The sequence below is a fragment of the Podarcis erhardii genome, assembly GCF_964252035.2.
Source record: "Podarcis erhardii genome assembly, chromosome: 13".
Classification (NCBI taxonomy): Eukaryota; Metazoa; Chordata; class Lepidosauria; order Squamata; family Lacertidae; genus Podarcis; species Podarcis erhardii.
In genome coordinates, this window is record NC_138502.1 from 444,305 (window position 1) to 459,311 (window position 15,007).

Consider the following 15,007-nt stretch of genomic DNA (forward strand, 5'->3'; position numbering starts at 1 on the left):
CCTGACTTGGGAGTCCCCCGTTCATGAGATGAGCACCCCCCCCCTCACCATGCATCTTCCTCTGCAATGCACCTTGCGCAAGAAGACAGAGGAGACTCACCAGATCCCAAGGGAGAGGCCCCAGAGCCACAAAAGCCACGCCCCTTTGCAGGAAAGGAGGGGCGGGGCGGGGCCGGGACTTGGGAGGAACTCCCTCCCCCGCGCACCTTTCTTCCGGTCCTCTCTAGGAATCCGCCCCAAGTTCATTTTAACCCTTGGCAAGCCGAGCTCAGGAGAAATCTTTCTTTGTCTCCTTCATTACTCCCCCGATCCTTGTTTCTAACCCAACCCCAACCCCCCCCAAAAAGAAGTTGCGAGAAGAGAAGGGAAAGACAACGCCCCCCCCCCGGTCCCATATGCACTGCAAGATCGGAGCAGTTCAAGAGCCCTGGATCACCTCCAATGAATCCCAGAATCGTAGCCCTGGAGGGGTTTCCCCCCCCCCCGGGGTCATCTAGTCCGACCCCCCGCAAGGCAGCAGGGATCTCAGGACTTCACTGAGAGCCAGCTTGACTTGACTGTTGACGGGGGGGGGGCTTCTCCCGCCCCCTTTCCCTTTGTGTCGCTCCCTACCTTTATTTCCCTGCCTGTGGGGGGGGGGCAGGGCGGCTGCACAGGAACAAAGGACTCAACCGCCCTCTTTCATGGGGCGAGCCCCGCCTGGACTCCCCGGCGGGGGGGGGGGGGCGCCTGCAGTCCGCGCCTGCGCTGTGGGTGAGCGCCGGGTCCCGCTTCGCGCATGCGCTCGGGGGGGGGGCGCCAATTTGAGCAGCATAGGGGGGGCGGGCGGGCGAGTCCCGCCCACATCAGGGAGGCCGGCGCCCTCTTTGGATGGCAGTGCTCACCAATGGGGGGGGGTCTCGGCCCCCTCAAGTATTTTATTGGGGGCGCTGGAGCCCCTTGGCCGCCCCAGACCAGAGCTGCCCTCCGTCCCCCAATTCGCATTTCAGTCTCATCCCTTCCGCTGCAACTTCCCTCCGGCGCTTCTCCCCCCGCCTGGTCCCCGCCGAGGAAGACGATGATGGATGAAGGCGGCGGCCAAGGGGGGAAGGAGGAGGAATCAGGAAGAAGAAAGACTCCCCCAAAGAAGGGGGCAATGACGGGGCTTCCCTTAAAAATTAGTGTGAACCACTGAATGCAGCAGCAGCAGGATGAATTTAAAAGCAAGCAAGGAAGGCGAACTTGCCAGAAAGTTAAGAGAGCAGCTGAAGGAAAAGGTGGAAAGTGGGGGGAGCGCCGAGTGGGAAACCACGGGAGGGGAGGGAGGCCCAGATGGGTGTTTTATGTGGGGTTATTGTCAAACTGAAAACAAATAACATTTTATTTTTAAAAAAGAAAAAGCAGAAGTCTTTCCCTCCGTTTGTGCTTCCTCCTCTCACTTTGGGAGTCCTCCTCCTCCTCACAAAATACAGACTTTTCTGCGGCCATGTATTCCCTTGTGGGTTTCCTTTTGGATCCTGACACAGCCATCTCTGGCCGAGGCAGCAGATCCCTCCCCCCCTCACCAATTGCCCCAGTTTGCAGTGGACTCGTCCCACCACCGGCCCATTCAGTGAGTCTCTCCCATTTGCCCCAGGCGGTCCGGTGCGAGGGAAACTTCGTCGCGGGGAGGCAAGAGTTAAGCAGATGAGAAAAGTTTTATTTTCAAAAAGAAGAGGTTTGGGAAACAAAATTGGGTCGGGAGATGCGTTCTCTCAGGCAGAAGTTAGCTTATTAAAGGAAATATGGGAATGTCACAGGCTTAAACACAGCAGGATAGGCACAGCTTTTCTTAAACTTCAGTTGCTAAAATGAGCTGTTACAGGTAAACTGATGTTCCTGTTTCTAGACAAAGTGGGAAAATGCTCATTTCGGTTTCTGTTACTTCTCTCTGGCTCCTTTCCTTAGTTATGGAGGTGTAGCCGTTCAATCCTTTTGACCCAGCCCAGGTTCCTTTCCCTCAGCCTCCCTCTCTCTCAGCAATGCCCCTCCTGAGGCCTTTTATTTTGTGGCCAGACCCAGGGGATCCCTCGGCCCTCTTCTTTCTCTCCCCCCCCCACTCAGCCCCTCTTCCTCTCTCCTCCTCCTTCTCCTCAGGCCAGAGCCACTTCTCCCTCAGACTCGGCCTCTCCTCCCGTCTCAGCTCCAGCCTCAAAACTCCCTCAGAAAAGGCGCCTCTCATCTTCCCGCCAAAAGGCCTGGCTCCGCCCCCGCCTCTGTCTGTCTTGGTAGCCAATCAGAGAGAGAGGATCCAGCCCCCTGGTGGCGTTTCTGAGGGACTGCAGCTCCCGACTCGGCCCGGGCTCAGCTGTCCATCACAGCCGGGCTTCCTGTTCCGTCTCCTCTGGACATCAAAGTGGTTGCATCTCTTCCCTATAGCCTCTTGTCTGAATTACACCTGGAAGAAACGACTCACTTGTCACTCACCGTTCTGACTTCCTTCCTGGACTGCAAACACTGAAAGGCAGGAGCAACCAGGCGGATACATTGCACATAAACCCCTCCAGTTGCCGGCACATTTTGTATGGTCACTTTCCTTCTCGGAGGGCTAGAGCAGTGTTTCCCAACCTTGGGCCTCCAGCTGTTTTTGAACTACAACACCCATCATCCCTGACTAGCAAGACCAGTGGCAAGGGATGATGGGAATTGTAGTCCAAAAACAGCTGGAGGCCCAAGGTGGGGAAACACTGGGCTAGAGGCTTCCTTCTCCTTTCCTGAAGGAAAGCTCAGAGTCTGGAATACGATGAAGTCCAGCCCTGACTCCTAGCTAGACTTCTCTATGCTTGCTCAGTGAACCTTTCTATTCTCCGGACAGCAGATCAATTCCTGCCTCAAGTCTCCCATCAAACCCATCCGCTGAGGTTGTGCGGATGGCCTGGAAAAAACAGGGGAAGTTCCTGCATTGCACGGGGCTGGTCTAGTTGATCCTTGGGGTCCCTTCCAAGTCTACACACCTATGATTCCATTATTCTTGGGGTCTAGCCCTCCTAGAGATACAGTTTGAATATTCCACCCAGTCCCTCCCCGCCCACATTTTTCTGGAAAAGAATGGCTTTGGGGGAAAAAAAAAAAAAAAACCTGGTTCCCCCCCATTTTTTCTCCAGGTCTTCCAATATCTAAGCCCTCCCCAAGTCTTCATTACAGTGAGAGAACTACCAGAAGGCGTTTGGAGTTGGATCAGTGTCTGGGCTGAAAGACGGGAGTGGAGAATCAGAGAACTGGAGAGTTGGGAGGGACCCCAAGGGTCATCCAAACCAACCCTCTGCAACGCAGGAATCACAACGAAAGAAAGCCAGGCAGACGGCCCCCCAACCTCTGCTTAAAAACCTCCAAGGAAGGAGAGCCCAGAGGCAGCACGCGGTATGTCAACACTGAACTGAGCCCACACTGGATGCCCTTCTGGCAGATCTCATTTAATGAAAATGTGCATACCGCGAATCTGTTGAAAAACTAACAAATGTTTTGTGGAAAAAAATTGTGGAAACGCTTCATAAATATCACAAGTTTGTTCCAGGAAAGAAGCCAAAGAGGAGGAAGTAAAGCTATGAAACTGCAAAAGGCGACAGAGACGTTGCTGTTCCTCTTCTGCCCCACAGGCAGTTTCCACCGCCGTCCCTGCCAGGCAGGCTGCTCAGAGTCCTTTGTCCACAAAGAGCAGCCTGGCGAGTGCTGGCAGCCAGGAGGGGCCACCCAGGAGAGGCCTCCCCTCGGTGCCTTGGCCTCACTGCTCCAGCATCTGCTCGCAGGTCCGAGAGACTTCTCCCAGCTTGACCCGGGCGTAGTCAATCCTCTTGAGGGCCATCTGGCAGTCCTTGCGGGCCGAGTAGCTGGAGCCTTCGTGGGGCTGCCCCGTGGCCACCTGCAGGGAAGAGGAAAGCAGGCCAGGTGAGAGGGCAGCCGGCAGCTCAGAGGAAGGACCTGCCCCCTTGCCGGTGCAGCGTAACGGGCAGAGTGTCGGACTAGGAGGCGGGAGGCAAGGGTTCAAATCCCCCCATGGGGAGCTGGCTCCAGGCACCAGGCCCATCACAGACCAACTCTGCACTACAAAGACGGCTGCAAACGTGGCAGGGAATCCCTTGCAGACGACGGCCGTGCCTGGAGACAGGCAGGTTGCGTATCTCTAGCAGTGACCAGGGGAGGAATGGCCGCTTTGGGGAGCGCAGAGAGAAGGAACGCCAGGGGGCAGCTGCTGCAGCACCACCAGGCGCCTTCCTTGCCCCGGCTGCAACCAGGACTCCAAATTAGCCAGGCACATTATGCTACTGTCCAGACTGCGTGGAGATTTCTGGGCAAGCCCAGTTTAAAAGCCTCCGCCTTAGTCCATAGTGAACACTGTTTCCCTTTCCACTGTGTGTGTTGGAAGAGCAAGCAAAGGCCAGACAACACAATTGAGATAATAGAATAAAAGAATCAAGCAGACATTCCGTTGTGGTGACCAAACTCAGGTTTAAGTTAGCTTTTGGCGCTTTGCTTATTATATACCTTAGTTTCTAATGCTGGCTGCCACAACACCTGTCTCTTGCACATCGGTCTCCACAGCCCCAGCAGGCGATGTAACGCTCTATGTGTCTGACTTCACTCCCCGAAGGCCCCCTTCTCCAGGGTCTCCCGAGACAGACAGATGCCAACTCCTCAGCTGTGAAGTTCAGTGGGTGACCCTGGCTCCATTCCTGCCCCTCTCAGCCTAGTCTACCTTGCAGGGTTGGTGTGGGATTAAATGAGAACTAGGACCTGGGAGAAGTCAGGGTTTGAATTCCCCACCCAGCCATGATAAAACACTGGATGTGACAGGAGGGGGGGGGGCTGTCCCGCCTCTTTCAGCCTCTCCGACCTCAAAGGGTTTAAATGCAGAGCAGGGAAAGCATGTAAGCCACTCTGAACGCCTTGGAGGAAAAGGTGAAATAGCAATGCAACAAGGAAATAACATTGATGTACTGTATGCAGTTCTGCTTGGTCCCCTGCAACCTGTTTCCCTCCCCTTCCCTCAAACAGTGCACAATGTCTCCTTTTCAAAGAATCATAGAGCTAGAAGGGATCTCGAGGGCCATCTAGTCCAGCCCCCTGAAAGGCAGGAATCTCAACATGCCGTCCCCCATCATCCCATCTGAAACCACACGGGGTCTGGCCTTTCTCACCCCCCATGAAGTGGCTTCCTCAGCTTTTAGAGCCACCCCACTTGGAGGCCACGGCAGCCACCAGCCAAGGAGCCCCAAGCAGGTTCTCAGAGCTCTGAGCATCCCTCTCCAGATAGGGCAGGGGGCCATCACCTGCACTTTCCAGAAGGAACCGGGGGGGGGGGCTTTTCCCCAGCTGGGGAGGCGGACAGCAGGAGTGTCCATTTAGACCCATCGCCTCCGTCTCCTATTCTTGCGACTGCGGCTTCTGGGGGGCTGGATGGGGCTGGGCTCCCTGGCAGGAGCCCCCCCCCCCGCCCGCGCCAGCCCCGCCCACCCACCTGCGTGAGGTAGCGGATCTGGGCGGAGAGCTCCGACTCCACCTTCTGGACGGAGCCCATGAACTGGGAGGTCTGGCGCTCCAGCAGGCTCCAGTTGGGCTTCTCCTTCGACAGCTCCAGGATCACCGTGCCTGCGGGGGGGGGGGGGGAGAAGAGAGGGGGTGAGGTCAGTGGTGGGCGGGGCAAGCCGGGGGCGCCTGCAGGCGCGGGGGGTTTCCCCCAGCTCCGCCCCCGGCCCGCCTGGCCCCGCCCGCTCCCTCAGGCCCCGCCCACCGGCGCCCTCGCGGGACGCCCCGCCCCGAGGCTCTAAGCTCCGCCCAGACGCCTCCTCCCTCCCTCCCTCCCTGGCCGAGCCCCGCCCGCCCACCCGCGCTCTGCAGGGCCGCGCCGATCTCGCGCTCCAGCTCCTCCAGCAGCCGCAGCCGCTCGTTGGCCAAGCCCAGCCCGCAGGCGCCCGGGCCCGAGCCGGAGGCCGCCGCCGCCGAGGCCGAGGCCGAGGAGCCCGCCGCCGCCATGGCGCCCCTGCCCGCCCTCTCCGCGCAGGCGCCGGGCCGCCCCGCACTCGGACTCTTCCGTCGGGAGGCGGGCGCATGCGCCTCCGGGAGGCGAGGCCGTGCTTTCCCGGCGTGCCCTTCGCCTCCCGCCGGGCGGGGCCATGCCGGGCGCGGGCTGGCGGCGGCACGTGCGCGCGGAGCTGCAGCGGCGGGAGGGGCGCGCGCGGGGCCTGCGGCTGCTGCTGGAGCGACGTGAGAGGGGGGCCGGCGGAACTCCCCGCCACCGGACGGGCCGCGCGGGGGGGGGGCTGGGTCGGGGTCCGGCTAGGCGGCGGGGCGGGGGGGCGGGGGCCCCAGGACCCGCAGGGGCCAGCTGCTCCGCCCAGCCCCCTCCTCCATTTCCCCAGCCACTCTGGGCAGCTCCCAATTGAGTGGTAAAAACAGTACAGCAGTCAATAGTAAAAACTGCCTTCAGGTGCTTTTAAAGAGAGGATAGCTGCTTATTGCCTTGACATCTGGTGGGAGGGCGTTCCACAGGGAGGGGGCCACCACCGAGAAGGCCCTCTGCCTGCTTCCCTGCAACCTCGCTTCTCGCAGGGAGGGAACCGCCAGAAGGCCCTTGGAGCTGGACCTCAGTGTCCAGGCAGAATGATGGGGGTGGAGACGCTCCTTCAGGTCTACTGGGCCTTTGAGGCCGTTTAGGGCTTTAAAGATCAGCACCAACCCTTTGAACTGTGCTTGGAAACATCCTGGGAGCCAATGCAGATCTCTCAGAACCGGGGTGATGTGGTCCCAGCAGCTGCTCCCAGTCACCAGTCCAGCTGCCGCATTCAGGATAATCCATCTCCAGCCGCCACTGCCTCTTGTGGCAGGGAGTTCCGCCGTTTTAGGTGCTGCAGGAGAACGCCTCTCCCTCCCTTCAGCCTCATTGGCTGCCCCCAAGTTCTGCTGTGACCAAAGGGGGAGAAAAGCTTTCCTCTCTCCACTTTCTCCACTTGACAGCAATAATTTTATCAGCTTCCATCATGCTGCCTCTTCCTCCCCTTTTCTCTTGACAAATAAGCCCGCCCCCTGGATCACTTTCACCCTCCCGTGAGCCCCAGATGAAGGGCAGCATAGAACGCTAATAAATAATAACAACTTGGGTGACCCTTTTCTGAACCTTTTCCAACTTTGCAATATCCTTTTTCAGGTGAGATTACCAGAACCGCACAGAGTTATTCCAAATACAGTCACATCATTGACTTGCATAACGTCCATAATTATGCCAAGGATCCCTGGTGTGGGGATTGGCCTTTTTCGCGGCTGCCACCCCCGGGGCCCACATCTTTCGGAGTCTGAAGATGTTTTCTGGTTAGACAGAAACTGGGAGGCTATAAAGCAGGGCAGAGAGGCGTGAAGCCTAGTGGGAGTTTCAAGGGCCGGGCAGAAAGGGCTGGAGGGCCGCTTCCCTGCCATAGAGTCAGCATAGGATCTTCTTGGCTCTCTGCCTGGTGCAGAATCCTGCAGCTGCTACAGCAGCCCTCGCCCTCCTGGCCCCTTCCAGAGGTTGCAGGACTACAACTCCCAGCAGCCACCAAGTGGGGGAAGGCTGAACCACAGCACCCACTGGCTTGCACGTTTCCTTTGCTGTGATTCCTGCACTGCAGCGGGTTGGGCTGGATGACCCCTAGGGCCCCTTCTGCTGGCAACCATTGCCTTGAACATCAGAACCACCTGCTGGAGGGGCCAAAGTGGGGCCCCCGCCCGAGCCCAGCGTCCTGATCTCACAGCAGCCAGACAGACGCCTCTGATGGGAAGCCACCTGGCAGGACTCTCCCCATGATTTCCAGCAAATTGCCTTCATTCTCGCTAGTAGCCACTGACAGGCCTGTCCTCCGCTGCAAAATTCCCCAATTCTCTTTTAAAGCCATCCAGGTCGGTAGCCATTTTGCTACCTCCTGTGGGAGGGAGTTCCGCAGGTTAAGAAGAAGTTGCTTTCTCTCTCCAGCCTTTGGAGAGGCAAGCGGGGCAGTGGAGGCCTAGGGTGGGGCTGCCCTTTCTAAAATCCCCTTTCCCCAGAGACCCCCTTCTTTCCCAGCCCCCTCCTAAGACGACTCCTTGCTCTTCCAGATGAAAAGCTGTATGGCCGCCTTGATGCTCTGCAGACCCTGCTGGCGGCGGCGGAGGAGGAGGGGCAGTGGCCGGCAGCTGTGGGGTCCTGCCGGTGAGTGTGCCAGGGTGGGGTGCTGGTAGGGGGGGAAAGGATGGGCGTTTGCTGAACTGGGGGGGGGCGGTCCTCTTCTGGCTTTTTCCTTTTTTTATACATTTTTATTGATTTTTTAACATATCAGTTCCAACAGTCATACAACATATTTTCTCATAACATGTTTTAGACTTCTGTCAGCACCTCTGAAGATTTATCCATTCTTTATCACTTATTCTGCATTTCATAATTTCTCTATTCCGTTTAATTATCCTTAACTAATAATTCTTTCCGCAGTCTTCTAATATTTCAAATAATCCACCTTGCAAAACTGTTCATCACAATTACTTTTCAAATAGTTCATATGTTTACTCCAGTCCTCTGAGAATCTCTGATCCCGCAGGTTTTGAATCCTACCTGTTAGTTTATCTAATTCTGCCTAGTCCCCCTCTTCTGGCTTTTTCCAGGCCCCCCCAGGAAGTGGCCTCCGTCCGGGTGCAGCAGGAGATGGAGCTGATCGAACTCCGGAAAGAGAGAGAGGAGGTGAGTGGAGGCTCCGCAAGGGCCTGGATCGGGGCCAGCTCCTCTGGCTCCGTCGGATTATGGAATGGTGGGGCAGGAGGAGCTCCCCAGGGGTCATCTAGTCCAACCCCTTGCAGTGCTGGAATCTCAAGGCTGACATCTCCCACAGACAGCCACCCAATCTCTGCTCCTGGGACAAAAAACGTAGGGGTGCAAATGCGGGAGAGAAATGAATAAGTGCTGCGCTTGCTTTGCAGTTGCACCAGCGGGTCGCCCTCCTGACGGACATCCTGAGGGAGATGGAGGCAGAGAACAAGGAGCAGCGGGCAAAGTAGGAGTCTTGGTCTCTCTGGCCCCCCAGGTGTGGGAGGGGAGGGGGGCTCGGCCTTTTAAAGAAGCTGGGTGCAGCTGGTTCGCCGGCGTTGCATCCCAGCAGCTTTCCTTCCTCCGTTCCCCCTGTCTTTGCTGCAAAATTCACCCGGAAGCCCACAAAACGTTAGAAAATGAAATCTTTCATCGGCGGGGGTTGGGCTGGATGACCCCTGGGTGTCCCTCCTGGCTTTCTCTAGGATCCGGTGCTTTCTGCCCCTCCGCAGGACGAGGCGCCTGGCCCAGGATCTGGCTGCCCTGACCCGCCGGCACGAGGAGGCGCAGTGCCAGGCCTGGGCGCTCTCCCAGGAGGCCGAGGGGCTGCGCCAGGAGCTGGCCGAGGCGCAGGGACTCATGCAGGAGGCGCGAAGGAAAAGGGAGGAGCTGGAGGGGCGCTGGGTGCGGGAGAAGGCGCTAGAGGCCGGCCGGCTGAACCAGGCCAACGAGCAGCACAACCGGTGAGCAGAGGGGCTCTGTCCGGAAAGATGCTCAGGCAGGGGGCTGTGGAGGTGCAGTTGCGCCACGGAAGCCGAACGGAAGACTTCCAAAACATTCGGGAACCAAGGCCCGGCTTCCAAGTGGCTGCAGCAAGCTCGATACTGATACGGAAGGGGGGGGGCATGTCTTCTTCACCTTCTTCTTCGCTGCAATATATCAATTTATTTCCAATTGTCAATGTCAAAAGGGACTAAAATCTATAAAAAAATCAACGTGCCAGTTTGCTCAATTTCTCTAGGACTCCATCACACCTCCCCTGTCCAGCATAATCCCTCCAGCAAGGTGTTAAGACCCTAATCCTGTCAAATTGCTCTGATCAGCCTTTCCTCCAGGCAATGTCAGGTGGCAGGCTATGCATATTTGAGACCATTGTTTTCTCATCCCCGGGAAGTGTTTATCTGTGCATATCTCCAGCTCTGCATATTCCCCCCCACCTTCCTGAAGTGCTGATCTGTGTAACCCCACCTTTCGGTGATGTATTCATGACGTTTTCTGCACTGCATTCTGGGACTTGGAGGGAACTTTTAAAAGTTTATGTCGCCCCATTCTCGGGGTTCAATCTCGCCTTGAACCTGTTGCGCAATAAACTTGGATCTTCTGCTGCTTGCTCCTGTCTCCGGCTGAGCTCATTTTCCTCCGCAGGGACCCACGGACTTAGTCCGATGAGCTGGGTGGCAGAGCAGCCTCGCACCCAGATTTTGCCGTAACAATACAATACGATAATCTTTATTGTCATTTCCCCATACAGAACAACGAAATTGAAAAATCTACATAAGACATTCAAAACCCAACAAGCCTGCTATCCCAACCTGGTTAGCTCCCTAAAAACTGATACCCCATTTTTAAATACAATATACTCCCATAGAGACTCCTTACAATGCCTTTGGAGCCCTGCCTGTTGGATGTCCGGGTTCCAACCAACATTCGCAAACCAAAACACTCACTTCCGGGTTTGCGGCGTTCAGGAGCCAAAACATTAGAGTGCCAAGACATTTGCGTTAGAATTCATATGCTGCCCTCTTCGCACAAGACTTTTCTTCCCTGGAATCTACTGCAGCCCCGACTCCGTCTCTCTCCCACCCCAGGTATCAGCGGAGAGTCCGGCGCCTCCAAGAGAAGCTGCAGGAGGCGAGGGAAGCGGCCGGCATGTGAGTCCGTCTCCTTTTCCGGGGGGAGGGCAAGGGGGGCTGCCATCCCCGCTCGGCCTTGAAGCTCCCTGGGCCACTCTGGCACGCAGCGCGGAGTTGAACTGCGGAACTCCCTCCCACAGGAGGCAGCGGTGAAAGGGGGAGACGAGGCAGATTCATGGGCCAGCGGTGGGTCTGCTCCATCTCCGCAGTTGCTTCTGAATCCCAGTTGCCAAAGCCGCAGGAAGGGACGGTTGCTCTTTCCCCCGGATCCTGCCTGCGGGCTCCCATGATGGGCATTTGGTTGGCCACTGCGAGGCCAGGAGGCGGGACTAGGTGGCCCCCCGTTGCCCTGACCCAGCCATAGTGTCCTTGGGAACCTCCAGTTCCAGAGGCAGTCTACCTCCATTCCTCAGTTCGTGGGGGCATTTGGCCCCTGGGAGAACAGGAGGAGGGGCTCCCCTTGGGGCCTTCAATGGGGGTTATCAGTCCTGGCAGAAGGTTTTGAGGTGCCTTGCTCTCCCCGTTTTGTGATAGAGAGGACAGCTGCTTCAATCCTGCCTTATAGGGAGGGGGGAGCCATTCCCAGCTCCAGGAAGCTTTGGGGTTGGGCTGCTTTGAGAAGGGAGGTGGGCATTCTGCACCTCGCCCTTCATCATGGTGCCAATCCGAGGAGTCCTGGAGGGCACCTGGCTTTCCCCCAACCATCTCTGGGCCCTGAGCACCTCTGATTTTCAGTGGGGAAACCGATGGCAGCCTCTGAAGCTTCCCATCCCTTTTCTATGGACCAGGCCCTTAAGATTAGTAGTAGTAGTAATAATAATAATAATAGAATTATCCTGTGTCAGTCACGCTGGGATCCTGCGTCTTGGCTGACCGCTCTGTGTGCATTGATCCCGGGTCTGGTCCTTATGTCTTAAAAAATAAGAGAGAGCAGCAGGATAAAAATGCAATTAATAAATCACAGAACTGAAAGGCTGGAAGGACGACAAGGGCCCTCTGGTGCAGCCCCTACAATGCAGGTATTGCAACTGAAATATTCATGGCAGATGGCTACCAAACCTTTGAATTATTGTTAAAAAATTAAACTTGTGTGTTTTTGCAACACTTTAAGTTGCCTGTTTTTTGTAGACCGCTTAGAGATGTTTTTAAAATGTAAAGTAGTATTGAAATCACTCGACTGCTTAAAAACCTCCAAGGGAGGAGAGTCCTAGACTGGGCGTTTTGTTTTTCACAGTTTTAAATGTTTTCAGTTTCCCTCTGCGGGGAAAGCAGGGTGCCGTTTTCTAAGAAGATTCAGTTTGTAGAGGCTGGCCATGCCTTCTGAGCAGCAGCTGCCTTTGCTCTTAAAGCCCCCCACTTTTCCTTAGGAAAGGGGGGCACCCAACTGCCTGCCCCCAACACGGTCTGCCCCTCTCTCTCGACGCAGGATTCCCAGGCCGGCAGCTGCAGAATTGTCCCCCACCAGCAGCACCTTCAGCACATCTTGCGAGGAAACCAGCACAGAAGGTGGGAGCAGCCCAAAGGTGGGTGTGACGGGGGGGGGGCATATTTAGTCAAGTAATGTGCGCCCCACCTTTCAGGCGAGAGATTCTTCCAGGGCGGAAAGTTTCTAGGAAAGCATCAAGCTGCATTTTCATACCATTTGATCTTGGTTTATTGCGATCTTGGAAACGACCAAGGGGCTTGGTAGACCGTGAGCCAGTGGTGTGACGCAGCAGCAAAAAAGGTGAATACTATCGTAGCTGCAGCAACAGGAGTCGAGTGTCCAGATCAAGGGAAGGATAATACCGCTTTATTCTGCCTTGGTCAGGGCCCCAGCTGGAGCCCTGTGTCCAGTTCTGGGCATCACAATTTAAGAAGGATGTTGACAAGCTGAAAGAGGGCAAGCAGGATGGAAAGCAGCCTTATGAGGAATGGTTGAAGGAGCTGGGGACGTTTAGCCTGGGAAAGAGGAGAGATGAGAACCATCAAATATCTGTCCCAGGGAAGATGGAGCAAGCTGGTTTTCTCCTGCTCCCTAAAAATAGTAATAATAATTTATTATTTATACCCCGCCCATCTGGCTGGGTTTCCCCAGCCACTCTGGGCGGCTTCCAACAAAATATTAAAATACAATAGTGTGTCAAACATTAAAAGCTTCCCTAAAGAGGACTGCCTTCGGATGTCTTCTAAAAGTCGGGTAGTTGTTTATTTCCTTGTTATCTGATGGGAGAGTGTTCCACAGGGCAGGTGCCACCACCGAGAAGGCCCTCTGCCTGGTTCCCTGTAACCTCACTTCTCGCAGGGAGGGAACCGCCAGAAGGCCCTTGGAGGAGGACCTCCAGAGGAGAGGACTTGAGGCAATGGCTTCAACTTACAAGGAGATTCCAGCTAACGTCAGGAAGAACCTTTCTTTCTTTTGTTGGGGGTCTTCAAGCGGTTTGTGTGGCCGCCTGTCAGGAATGCCTGAACTGCGATTCCTGGGGTTCCCCCTCAACCCTGCGGTTCTTAGCGCTCCTTCCCCTCCTTCTAGGTTTCAGAAGCAGGACCAGCAGAGTCCAGCCCCCCTCGGGCCTCATCCCCTCTGGGTCAGCGCGCAGCTGCAGGTAGCCTTGTCCCTCCTTCCCGGGGAGAGTCCGTGGGGCAGCAAACTTCCTCCAGGTCCTTAACTTGGCCCCCTCTTTCTCGCCGCAGGTCCAATTCCCGAGGCAGCCCCCGCCCCGTGAATGCAGCCTGGCCCTTTCTGAGAACGTCTGCACGGCCGTCGGTCGGCTTGCTCAGTGGTCACAGCACGCTTGCAATGGCTCCTTGACTCTTTACCTGGACCTCATGTCACGGAGAGTGTGCTGGTTGTGTGATTTGCTCAGGAAAAGGGGGCTAAGCCACCCCCCACAACCCTGGAGTCTACAAGTTTTTGGGGGTCAGGTAGCATGGCCTCAAGGCCCCCCCCACAGGGTTGGGCGGCTACCGAAAGCCCCACATAGCTCTTCTGCGGGTGAGGGTCTTCCTTCTTGCAAAACTTGGGGGTCAGGGACCGTCTGGCCCCACAGCGGTGCAGCAAAAGTGGGGAGTCCTTGCTGCAGATCTGAGAATCTCTGGCAGGGGGGCTGCTATTTTCACAGGAGCCCCCTTTCCACTTCTCCCATACCCCCTCCCCGTTTTTAATGCTCAAACCACTTAATAAAAACTTCCAGACATCTGTTAACCGTTTTTTAATTTTCATTTGTTGCTCTCTGCTCAGACAATGTAGGAAACAATAATGGCCTTTTTAAAATTTCTTTTTACACGCATTGCCTGCCCTGCACCTGTTTGTACAGGGGGGCAGCCCTGCGAGGGTTTTTTTGGGGGGGCGACTGGGCACAAAGCACAGAGACGTTGGCACACACCTGCCCCCTTCGGCATTTGGGGGCATGGGGAGGGGTCCCCAATCCCAGGCAGACGGGCTCAGCTCACACCCCCTTGGCCAGCAGAGGCACATCTCGGGGGGGGGGGCTTTTTTGAAAAAGAGGGGGGGGGAGACAGACAGAAGAGGCCTCCCAGCCCCCATTGATTTTTTTAAAAGGGTAAGAGGAGAGAGTTCAACTGACCAATTGTTTTCCCTAACCAGTTAAAACAGCATTTAAAAATAAGACATTTATATAAAGAGCAGGTGGGGAGAGGGGGGGGGTTGCCCAGAGAGAGTAGACACACACAACGTGGTGCTTTTTTGGGGGGGGGGATACGACAGTCAGACGATAATGCCCAATAAATGTTCCAGTGCGTTAGACAAAAATTTGGGAGAGGGGGACGGACGAGGACGGTGGCGTTAAAATCCATCTGTGGAGAAGATACGCAGCAGCAGATAAAGATTAAAAGCTGGGGGGTGGAGGTGGTGGCCCTCCCCCCTCCATTTTTAGTCACATTAAAAGCCCCCCCCCCAATACAGCATGAAGACACAAGGCGGGGGGGTGATGGCTCCTATAAGGAAGGAGGGTGGAGTAGAGGATGAGGCGACATTCGTACGGGGTGGGGGGCCATTTCTTGGCTCTTTCCTCTCTCTCCGCCCCCCCCCAACTTGGCTGGACCTGTGTTGGCGAGGGGGGGGGTGTTCCTCCCTCCCTAGCAAAAATGGTCGTCGTCTTCCTTGTCGTCCTTCAGCCCCTTCAGGCGCAGGCGGGCAAAGTCTTCAAACACAATGTCGTCGTCCTGCCCGTAGCTGGGGGGGGAGAGAAAAAGGAAAGGAGAAAATGGGGGCAGAGTCAGGCTGCTTTGGATATGCACAAAAACGGTGCATTTTCTTCCCCCTTTTCTTCCACCCGTAAAAGATCTGCTTGTTTCCCCGCATTCCTACATCCCATAATTTCCTCGCTCCGCTTTT

The 15,007-nt window shown here is 56.1% G+C and overlaps 3 protein-coding genes across 4 annotated transcripts in view; 1 reads left to right on the forward strand and 2 right to left on the reverse strand.

The window, feature by feature from the left end:
* Positions 1 to 3,410: 3,410 nt before the first annotated feature.
* Positions 3,411 to 5,995, reverse strand: MED11 (mediator complex subunit 11). The gene is made up of 3 exons (XM_081835859.1): positions 5,841 to 5,995; positions 5,474 to 5,604; positions 3,411 to 3,877 (listed from the first exon to the last, which is right to left on the reverse strand). The coding sequence occupies exons 1-3, from the start codon at positions 5,986 to 5,988 to the stop codon at positions 3,740 to 3,742; spliced, it is 417 nt and encodes a 138-aa protein (XP_081691985.1). The 5' UTR covers positions 5,989 to 5,995; the 3' UTR covers positions 3,411 to 3,739.
* A 131-nt stretch (positions 5,996 to 6,126) lies between these two features.
* On the forward strand, positions 6,127 to 13,855 carry LOC309327606 (uncharacterized protein). Of its 2 annotated transcripts, none has more exons than XM_081836928.1 (9): positions 6,127 to 6,219; positions 8,080 to 8,173; positions 8,620 to 8,695; positions 8,932 to 9,005; positions 9,271 to 9,501; positions 10,627 to 10,689; positions 12,098 to 12,194; positions 13,184 to 13,256; positions 13,345 to 13,855. In XM_081836928.1, exons 1-9 carry the CDS (start codon positions 6,129 to 6,131, stop codon positions 13,374 to 13,376), a joined length of 831 nt encoding a protein of 276 aa, XP_081693054.1. In that variant the 5' UTR covers positions 6,127 to 6,128; the 3' UTR covers positions 13,377 to 13,855. The 2 variants fall into 2 exon arrangements, with proteins under 2 accessions (XP_081693054.1, XP_081693053.1); XM_081836927.1 differs by having other exon boundaries at positions 10,627 to 10,669.
* The window catches only part of LOC309328510 (beta-arrestin-2-like), a 10,243-nt gene continuing 9,083 nt past the window's right edge, over positions 13,848 to 15,007 (reverse strand). Inside the window, exon 6 of the mRNA XM_081838510.1 lies at positions 13,848 to 14,976. Within this exon, the coding sequence (XP_081694636.1) occupies positions 14,749 to 14,976 (228 nt within the window). The 3' untranslated portion in view covers positions 13,848 to 14,748. The remainder of the gene's footprint in view (positions 14,977 to 15,007) is intronic.